This window comes from Rattus rattus, chromosome 5, assembly GCF_011064425.1.
Source record: "Rattus rattus isolate New Zealand chromosome 5, Rrattus_CSIRO_v1, whole genome shotgun sequence".
Lineage (NCBI taxonomy): Eukaryota > Metazoa > Chordata > Mammalia > Rodentia > Muridae > Rattus > Rattus rattus.
In genome coordinates, this window is record NC_046158.1 from 111,677,982 (window position 1) to 111,688,572 (window position 10,591).

The 10,591-nt window shown below is 45.8% G+C and overlaps 1 protein-coding gene across 1 annotated transcript; it reads left to right on the forward strand.

Moving 5' to 3' along the window:
* Window positions 1–270: 270 nt before the first annotated feature.
* Prnd (prion like protein doppel) lies at window positions 271–3,439 on the forward strand. Its single transcript, XM_032902356.1, has 2 exons — window positions 271–840; window positions 1,682–3,439. The coding sequence occupies exon 1, from the start codon at window positions 277–279 to the stop codon at window positions 811–813; it is 537 nt and encodes a 178-aa protein (XP_032758247.1). The 5' UTR covers window positions 271–276; the 3' UTR covers window positions 814–840; window positions 1,682–3,439.
* The last annotated feature ends 7,152 nt before the right edge of the window (window positions 3,440–10,591 follow it).

Consider the following 10,591-nt stretch of genomic DNA (forward strand, 5'->3'; position numbering starts at 1 on the left):
GGCTGGGGGACACAAGAGAAAGCAGTCTTCATTATGTATCTGTGTTCCTATGCCTGGCCAATAGCTCTGCCCCAAACAGCCAAGATCACAGCGAGAGGAGTAACCCCAGCCAAAACAAAGAAAGCAAGCTGGCATCTGGTTGACCCTGGGCAGCCTGTGCATGAGACGTCATTATGATACGAGGATTCCTTTAAAATCTGTCACCTGTTGGAGGGCGGGAGGACATCTGAGGAGAGAGAGTGACAGCTCAGCCTTTCCCTTACAGATTCCCCCACCATGAAGAACCGTCTGGGTACATGGGGGCTGGCCATCCTCTGCCTGCTGCTTGCTAGCCACCTCTCCACGGTTAAGGCCAGGGGCATAAAGCATAGGTTCAAGTGGAACCGGAAGGTCCTGCCCAGCAGCGGCCAGATTACCGAAGCCCAGGTGGCTGAGAACCGCCCAGGAGCCTTCATCAAGCAAGGCCGGAAGCTGGACATCGACTTCGGAGCAGAGGGCAACAAGTACTATGCGGCCAACTACTGGCAGTTCCCTGATGGGATCTACTACGAAGGCTGCTCTGAAGCCAACGTGACCAAGGAGATGCTGGTGACCCGCTGCGTCAACGCCACCCAGGCGGCCAATCAGGCTGAGTTCTCCCGGGAGAAGCAGGATAGCAAGCTCCACCAGCGAGTCCTGTGGCGGGTGATCAAAGAGATCTGTTCCACCAAGCACTGCGATTTCTGGCTGGAAAGGGGAGCGGCGCTGCGAATCACCGTGGACCAACAGGCGATGGTCTGCCTGCTGGGTTTCATTTGGTTTATTGTGAAGTAAACAGCAATGAAACTGGCAGCCACAGAGGTGAGCTGGTGGGCAAAGGTGAACAGAGGTAGCCCAGTTCTCACTCTCTAGCCCCCGAGTGTCCTGAAAGTACAGTGTGTAGCAATTCTCGGCAACTTCCAAAGTCCCTCCCGAGTACTCCCTCTGCTCCCTGTGTTTGATAAGGTGTTACAGTGCCCCCATGCCCCACCCTGTGGGACCTAGCTTGTTCCTGCCTTTACAGCTACACTAGGTGATAAACCAGCCAAAGTATGAAAGAATTGTCCTGGGCACTCCACCTGGTTTTCCAACTCCAGGAAACTGAGGCTCACATTGCTGGAGTCCCCCTCCAGGACAGTTAGAAAATAGCAGAGCTGGGGTTCCCCTGGTCTATCTTCCCTCAGGTTTTCTGCTCTGGGTAGCCTAGAGCTACAAAGGAGGCTGTGTAGAGCTACCTCCTGGTCCCTTCAAGACTCAGGTCCAAGTGCAGTCCTGAATGTGGAGTGAAATGTGGAAGTCACACTCTGAAGTAAGTGGGAAGCCCTGAGCACCTTGACACGACACCTTGCCCGACACTACAATATAACAGAAGTCAAACTAAAGTAGACGTGACACTAGACAAAGGCTCAGGAATCAGATTGTAGGGAAATTCATCACTCACCTCCCAGAGAGCAGCTTCAGGGCGGATGTGTTTGTGGTTTCTAGATGCTTCTTCACAAGGATTGCCGGTTGCTAGTTGGGTCCCTGCAATATCTGCAAAGTTAAAAAAAAAAAAAACTTGTAAATAACACATTTGCATATCTCTCTCTCTCTCTCTCTCTCTCTCTCTCTCTCTCTCTCTCTCTCTCTCGGTGTGTGTGTGTGTGTTCCTTTGCTTTTCTAGAAAGGAATTTATGTAGCCCAGGTTGGCCCCAAACTCATGATCTTCTGGCCCCTGCCTCCTGAATGCCGGGATTACAGACATAGCACCAAGCCCGATGTGTGTTTACTGCTGAAGTCCCCTGGCCCTATGTGCATGCGTGTTCTTAGACATCTGTGACGCTTGCTTTGCACAGGACTCTCTGCAATCACTATCCGTTTTTAAAACCTCTTTGGTAAGAGCTAATCTCTGTGAATCATTTAACACTCCAAAAATATAGTTATTGGCCAAAAGGCTGAAGAGAAATGACACCTTTAGAGAGACCCAATAACAAATCGATATGCCACTTTGTGGATTTAAATGTGTATTAAACTATGAGTGCTACTTGAATGTTTAAAAATCTTTTAAGATTCTTCTGCAGGCTTTCCTCACCTTTCAGGACCCCAGAAGTTGCTGAACTGAACGGTTCTGGAGATAACCGCTGCTGGTTGTAGTCTCTTGTAAAAGGAACATCTGCCAGGGGGGTCGGGTATTGTCAAAGGAGTCATCTGCAACGTTCCAGAACACGAGTGCTGATAACAGTACCTCACGAGCCGAGTTCCCAGTGCTATCAGTTCTCCTCAAGGACACCTCTGGGAAGCTTCACATGGTAAAGGGACATGAAGCAGGGCAGCCCAAGGATTCACAGCCTTCCCCTGGAACCTGTACCACTGGACAGACAGCCCCTGAAAACCAACCTGCTACAGTACTCCACTGCCGCCAAGACACGCCCCCTCGGCTTACTGTCTACTAATTCTACAGCAGAGGGCGGGGAGAAGCCCAGAACACACAGTTTATCCCTTGCATGTCATTTTAAATATCAGGCAAGAAAGAAGGAATAGTTCTTAGATGGTGATGTTGTCGTTTCAGCTCCAGGCTTAAGGCTTAGTTTCCAGGGCGCACAAAGCCGTGGACAGCCAACTTCCTTCTGGCGAGAAAATGCTTAGGCTGGACAGAGTCCATGCTCCACGATTGCCGTGTTCTCTCCGACTATTGGTCGTCTCTGCCCACGAACTAACTGCGACAGCCAATAAGTGTCAGTGTGATTTGACTACCAAATTCGCTTATTTCGTTTTGTTTTTTTTATTTAAGCAGGGATGTTCTTGCTTACTTACTTACGGATCAGGAGGGGGTTTCTTAGCCCTTCTAAGAGTTCCTGAGCTAAAACGCGTGCTCTGTAGAACTGCACGCAAACTGACAGCCGAGTAAAAGGGGGCGGGGCTGCAATTCCTGCGTCTGATTGGTCACGAAGTTTTCACCTCTCCAGACTCCCCACTCCTTTACTCATTTGCAACTGCAAATGTAGCAATTTGCAATCCTAATACAGGGCCAGAACGCTGGGTACCTTAAAGCTTTACTTGACATCATTTAGTGCTTTCTGTCCATTTTTTAATGACTTTTGTTTTCTTGTTTCTTTAACCCTATCCCCTCCTTCTACCCTAGTATGAGACCCGTACCCCTTTACTGTGTCTAAATATAAAGACGAGGGTTTTAATTTTGTTTCATTACAACCTTTAAAATACAAAGAGCACTATGTTTGTTTCTCTGCGGCTTGTATTCCTGACTTCATGGAATACCATTACACTCTCTGGATCGGTAACCAGGTAACATCTAACTAGTCCTTTTAGATGACCATGAAATATTCCACAGGACAGATGCACTTCGAGTGACTTAGCAATTTCCTTGTTGACAGATTCTCAGATTGTTCTTATCCTGCAAACAATAAACACCCGTAAACAAACAGCCACGGTGCCTGGTGGTTTTATTTCTGCAGAAAAGATTCCCTGCCACGGGATCCCTAAGACAAAGCAGATCGATAACTCAGACTTTACTAGGCATCCCCTGGTTGTGTGGGGACATAGCTGGGATGCGCTCTCAGCACCCCGAGAATGATCTCTGAAGTGTGAGAAGCTGGAGGTCACTCTTTCCAACACTGCTTAGCATCTGCTGTCCTCAGCGGAGGGCACACAAAAACTTCTTGAGGACCCTGAAGACCATTCAGATAGCCCAAAACCATCAACATTGTCGAGTCTAGACCTGGTCCTTGCCTAAGACATGTGGAAGAGAAACATTAGACAGTAGGTGTAGAGGGCCGCAATAACATTCGCCACCACTAGATGGCGCTGGCTTCCACTGCGCCCCACGTGGAAAGCCAGGTCAGTCAAGATGGCGCTTAGCCTTTACCGGGCAAGCCCGGCTCCCTATGGGGAGGTTAACTGTGTGCGCATGTGCTAGAGTGCCTTCATGCCAGGTCTTTGCCCATTTCCGGGCGTGCCTGATGAGGTCATGAGTAAGCAACCAATCAGGTGTGGGTGCGTGCAGGGGGATAAATAGGGGCGCCTGGCCTGGCGCAAAGCAAGCGGGCTTCCACCATGAGAGAGGAATAGACAGGAATAAAAGTCACTCATAGTAAGAATTTCTATGTCTCGCGTGCTTCTTGCCGGCGGGAAGTCGTGCGTGGGACATCTGGTGCCAAGAAACCCTGGATAAAAACATCGCCGGTGCCACGGGAAGCCTCCATTTCGTGGGAGAAATTCAGAAGCTATGAGTGGGGTAAGACCCTGAGAGACCATGGCTAGCCTTGATCTGCTCCAACTCTTACCACTGCCGGACGCGGCAGGTGCCGCCGGGGTTGCTCTGGCAACCCTCGGGCTTTTTCTATTGACCTTTGAGTTTCTAGCTACCACCAAACGGCTTCAGAGGTCGCGTGGGAACTGCTCAGTTAAAACAACAAAGCGGAGAGTGTTGGAACTAAGAAAAAGATGGTCAGAAACAGGGGGTAGTGAAAAGTTGCAACGAGAAAAGGAAGCTGATCGATCTCAAGTAGCAGTCCCTCAATTCGGAGGTGAAATATTGGGAAAGAATGCCCCGGTAGAGAAGGGAGGAGGTAAAAGGAACACAGTATGTTGGCAGAAAAACTTTGTCTTGGTGCTTATAAAAGGTGTACTTAAGCTCCGGCGCCGGCTCTCGGGAAGCCGCGGCGTCCGTGCGCTGACACGACAGCTTTACAGAGTCATGCTGATCAGATTTGATCGAGGCAGACCGCCTGAAAATTTATTCAGGAGAATCAAACAAAAGGACATCTCAGTGCCCGTGCACAGCCTGATGGAGTTTATGTAATTGGGTTGTGAGTAAAAATATTCAGGGCTGTGTTTCACTTCCATACCATTGGCAAATGTCGGTCGTGCCGCTCAGATAATATATCTTAGTATCTTACAGGAATTGGGTTTCAACACGTTGGTGGACTAGTCCAGGAATTGAGACAATCCATCGCCCATATCAACTCCACCCGAGTGGATAGTCACCGTGGACACCATCTGGTTTTTTCCCTCTTTGTCTATTGTTTGTCTCTGGTGCACCAGGATGTCTCCATGTCTGTCAGTTTATGTCTGTGATTTTTGTTTCTCGTTGTTTAAATGTTTTACGTTTCATGTTCAAAAGAAAAAATGGTAAAAACCTTATCTGCCGGTCGTGCACACCTTGACTTGGTTTTAACTCGTTTCAAAAGGGAACAAATGAATAGAAAAACAGTTTCAATCAGGTCTTTAAAGCCCTGTGCCTAGAGCCAGGTGTCTAGATTAGCTGGAGGAGCTGCTTAGAAGCTGGCTAAGCGTCTACACGGGCTGATCTTAAAGGCGCTAACAGCTTCTCAGCTTTTTTGGTACGAGAGTTGATAGCTGTTTCTCTTAGAAAAATCCCTGACTGGTTAATTGACTCAACAGGTGACAAGGTGCATCTCTTAAAATCATAGCTAAAAAGGTAAAAATGGTGTTTGGTATATATATTAAGATATGTGTAGCCACTTCAATTTTGTTTCTCATTGGTTTTAAATGTATAAATATGCTCTGCTTGCCTTGGTTGTGGACTATTGGCTTTCAAGTTATTGAACATGGTTAAAAAAGGTATAATATTGGTAACAGAAAGTTGGCTTAAAACTGTAATTTAGATGAAGTAATTCTAGATACACGTGACATTGGGCCACCCTAGTGAGACAGGTCTAAATTGAGGTAATGTTTTTATGAAATTCTTATGCTAGAAACCAGGCTTCTAAAAGAATTTAGGACATTGTCTCGAAAGGTATTGGAGACCACGCCATTGTGCGTTCTAATGTAGAATTGATAGTCAAACTTTACCACATAATAGATAGACTTGTGGTGCCTTGGAGACTAGATTGTTGGGGATTGACTTTTTGCTTTCCATAGGTGTGGCTTGCCCTGAAGTTATCTGTATTCTAATGCTAATTTCACTGCCCGGAGAACAGCTGCCTAGTCACATACTAAGAGCTCAGGTGACCTTGTGGTGGTGGTCTGCTGTTACAAGGAGAATTTAAGATTGTGATTAAGGATTGCCAGTGTTACATTGACTAACTCAAATTTATTTATAATTGAAGAAAAATCAAACAGGTAGAGATTGTATTGGATAGAGATTGTTACAAGATTTATAAAGGATTGATGAGGTTTTAGAACTTATGAGAACATTACAGCTTGTTTGCTTACTCCAACTGCCATTTCAAGATAGATTTAGAGGATTGTTTTTATGCAGTTTGTTTACATCCTGGCGATTGTGAGTTTTTATTTTGTGAGCTTGCTTATAATTTTAGAGAGCCCATAGAGTGATATCATTAAAAGTGGCTAACAGCCTTATATTATATAATTTTGTTACTTCTTCAATGTAAGAAGTTAGAACATTAAATCTTTCAGTATATATAGAAATTTTTACTACAAACATTTGCTCTCAGAATGAGCTTTAATATTTGGGGAGTAGCTGTTTTTCTCAAAAAAGAATATTTGAAGCTAATGTTAAGCTTCTAAGGATGTTAATTGGCTAAGCCTCACCTTACCAGAGGACTTAGGTCTTTGTTATGCACATTGGAGATAAAGCTTCAGCTGTTTTAGTACAGAGTTGTGGACTGGAGTCATGGAAGTATTTTAATAAGAAACCTAGTAAAACATATCTTGTTTCCAAACAACAGTTAATTGGTTATTACAAAATACTGATATTTGGCCTATCACTTATACAAATTTTTCAGACAAAATTGATAATTTTACTCTTTACATGCTTTTGTACTTCCTACATATTTGTATTACCCATAGAAAATGCGCTTAGAGTATTTTTCATCTAATGAAAAGGCTACAGGTATGATTAGATCACTTGCTTATTCTCTTGAGTTTCTGCTGCTTCAGCACAGATTATTAAATTCCATGCTTTAGCCGCTGTTTTTAAAATGTAAAAATCAAGCTTTCACTTCATATACTGATAGTTATTGTGTGGTTTGTGGTTTACAATTGATTTCAATCACTTAATGCTTTATTGGAGACAGGTTTTCTACTTGAAATCAGTGAGTGATTCCAGTGTAAATTGTCTGACAACTCACTGTCCTTTCAGTGCTCTGGCTCAGAGAACTAAACAAAACCATAGACCCAGCTCTTTGAAAATGATAATGGAGTTGATAACACACCCTCACGAAAAGAGGAAGACTCCATTTGCTTACTTTCAACGCCCAGCCTCACCCTGCCAACTCAGATTTCTAAATAAGGCTAAATCTGGACCTTGTTTACAGGATTTGACATTTCTAATTAATGCTTATGTTTAGGTAAATAAAGTTTGTGAGGTGCTGGAGAGATGGCTTAGTGGTTAAGAGCACTAAATACTGTTCCTTTATAGGACATTTAAGAACTCAAACTGGATTGCCTAGACTCCTTAACTAGGGAGGACAGATACCAGACAGATTAGGCCTTACATAAGAAAAATTAGTGAAAAAATCTCATTCTTTATATATCCAAAACAATAATGCTAGAAACAATAATTTGGTATACAAGTCAAATTATAAATACAAGTGCTCAGTGTCCTCAATTTAATCCTCGAGGACTTATCTTAATAAACAATATTTTAACAATTTTAATAAATAAATAGGGGGAGATATCCCTGAATGCTAATAATACTCCTTTTATTTCAATTTTAAAATTTGGATGCCAAAGTTTATGGCACCCTACAACTAGGCATACTTCTGCCTAGGTGAAATAGAGAGATCCACATATTGACATGATCCTGTCCAGATATTTTATATGGGGAAGAGGGAATGTTTGTGTTTTTTCTACAGGATGCTACAAGAGTGTGCCAGCTGCCTGGGTGGTTGCTGAGACTTGCTGATCCTGGTTACATGAAGATTCAGCTCTCGTGGTTCGGGTCCCTAGAGTCATTCCTCTGCCCTGAAAGGAAGGCGGAAGATCACCCCTTCACCTTTTGTCATCACAGAAATCTTGCCGTTGCTGCAGTCAGTGTTACCGCTGCGTGTGTTCCCGTCCCACTGTGGCCCTACGCCCAGACTCTGTACACTGCTGCTTGCTGATGCCAGCTGTTAACCCTGTCCCTTCATTTCCCTGGTGACTCTTGCTGCCTTAACTGGTAACTGGTGTTGCCATTTTACAGACTGTAGCTTCACAGAAAGCCACCTGTGTAAAGCTACAATGACTGGAGAACTCTGTCCTGGTCATACAGATCTCAGAAATTGGTTCCATTGTCTGCTGGTTGTTCCAGAGAAAAATGACTGATCCTGAACTGTCCTGGAAAAGACCTTGACACTTTCGCTGCTATTGTAGCAGCCATTACTGCTGCAGACATTGTGTCTGCAGTGTCTGAATTATCCTCCCCTATTGTTAGACAAGTACAATGGGTGAACTTTCTAGAGTAGTTACTAACAATTGGAAATTCTAAATTTCATTATAGGAGTGGCTTGACCATGGCCCTTGGTGGCAACAGCTGAGGAGGACCAAATGAGGTGCCCACTACTTATCGGGAGTGGCTCTGTTTGATACAGCCCTATGCTGTGGATCAGTATTCATACCATGGTTGGTTTGCAAACTCAGATCTCAACAGTAATGTGACAAGGCCGTTATTCACTCAAGCACTTGTGGCCATTGTACAAAGGGCCTCCACTGAATTTGGTTATCTTGCTCAGGACTTACTCGGTATCTGAGTTCCCTGCTCCTGCACCCCAAGGACCTGTGGGTCCATTTGCACTGGGAGGAGAGGGTCTCTCTCTGTATTCTGAGTTCTCTGCTCTTGCACCCCATAGATCTGTGGATCATTGCACTGGGATTGAGAGAGACTCAGTGATTTCCTTTGATCAGCCCCTGCACATCGCTGAGGTTTCCTCATTACACGCGATATGGGTGATCATGACTACTATAAAATTTATAAATAAAAAGGGTGAGATGTAGAGGGCCGCAATAACATTCGCCACCACTAGATGGCGCTGGCTTCCACTGCGCCCCACGTGGAAAGCCAGGTCAGTCAAGATGGCGCTAGCCTTTACCGCACAAGCCGGCTCCCTATGGGAGGTTAACTGTGTCTTGCATGTGCTGAAGTGCCTTCATGCCAGGTCTTTGCCCATTTCGGGCGTACCTGATGAGGTCATGAGTAAGCAACCAATCAGGTGTGGGTGCGTGCACGGGGGGATAAATAGGCGCGCCTGGCGGCGCAAGCGGGGCTTCCACCATGAGAGAGGAATAGACAGGAATAAAAGTCACTCATAGTAAGAATTTCTATGTCTCGCGTGCTCCTTGCCGGCGGGAAGTCGTGCGTGGGACAAGTAGGCCTGTGAGCCTTCTATACAGAAGGCCGTGTCCACAGGCTCCGTGTCCCCCAGTAAGAGGGGACCTTACTCTTCCGGTAAAGTCTGGCCCTGACCTTTTGACAGACTCATAAATCTGTCCATGCCAGCCCTGTATTCCAGTGAGAATGTTCTAGATTACCAGGCTCACTAAGAACAGGATGGAGCCCTGCCATAGCAGCCACCCTCTCCTCTCAGCATAGGTAAAGCATCTCTCTCAAGACCCTTGTGCCCCACTGACCCAGAAGGCAGCTTCCAGCCTCCAGAAGACCCACGTGTGGACTTTGTGAGATGTGCCCCTAACAGTGGCTATGGCATTCCCGGCCTCAAGTTCTCTAACTGCCAGTAACTGGCCTGGGTGGTGGTGGCTCATTGAATCAGGGACCTCAAGGCCTGCTCCATGAACTTGCAGTGTGGATACCCAAACACTTCTACCCAGAACTTTCTCCACTGTGTAAGGCTAGACAAGGGTGCCCTAATGGGCCTGGGTATTCCCACATGCCACATCATGGAGTCTACCAGAGTCTGTACTGAAACAGTAGCAGAAGGGCTCACATGCCCAAAGGCAGACAGCACTGTAGTGGAGAATTCTTCATTCATTTCATTTTCAAGGGGATGAAAAAAAAACAAAACAAAACAAAACTCTTCACCAGTGTGCATTGTCATTGTTTCCCCCCCGACACACACACACACACACACACACACACACACACACACACACATCTTTTGCCCCTCCCCACCTCAGTGGAAGCTTAGGCAAAGCTCTCTTCAGGAGCAGACCCATTGGCAAGCATGACCAGGCCAGCAACCATAGCAGCAAGTGCCCTTCCTACCCCAAGGCTTTAAGTCAGACAAACTGAGTTCTCTTCAGTACCTCACTGCTAGCAGAGATCCCTTTCAACAAGGCACCAAGATTTCTTGGTAGAAGACAAAGGATCAGACCATTCTGCTAGTGGGAATGCAGGACTTTGTCAACAGGAATAAGTTAGGCCTCCTGGAAGAGCAGACGCAAGCTACTGTGCGTTGAGACATCTCTAAGCCCATTTTAAACAGTCCAAAGAAAGTCCCAGAGAAATACACTCAGCTGACCCCTCAACAAATAGGAACTATCGGGTTCGGGGCCTGGGAGAGTGCCCCCTTTGAGCAGAAACAGGCACCAAGAATGACCGAGGTCTCGTTCTCTAGACCCCAAAGCAGAAAGCTGTTACACAGCAAGCATTGGACCAGATGGGTGGGTGGAAGGACTGGCTTCTCTGATACTGTGTGGGAAGCATCAGACAAGA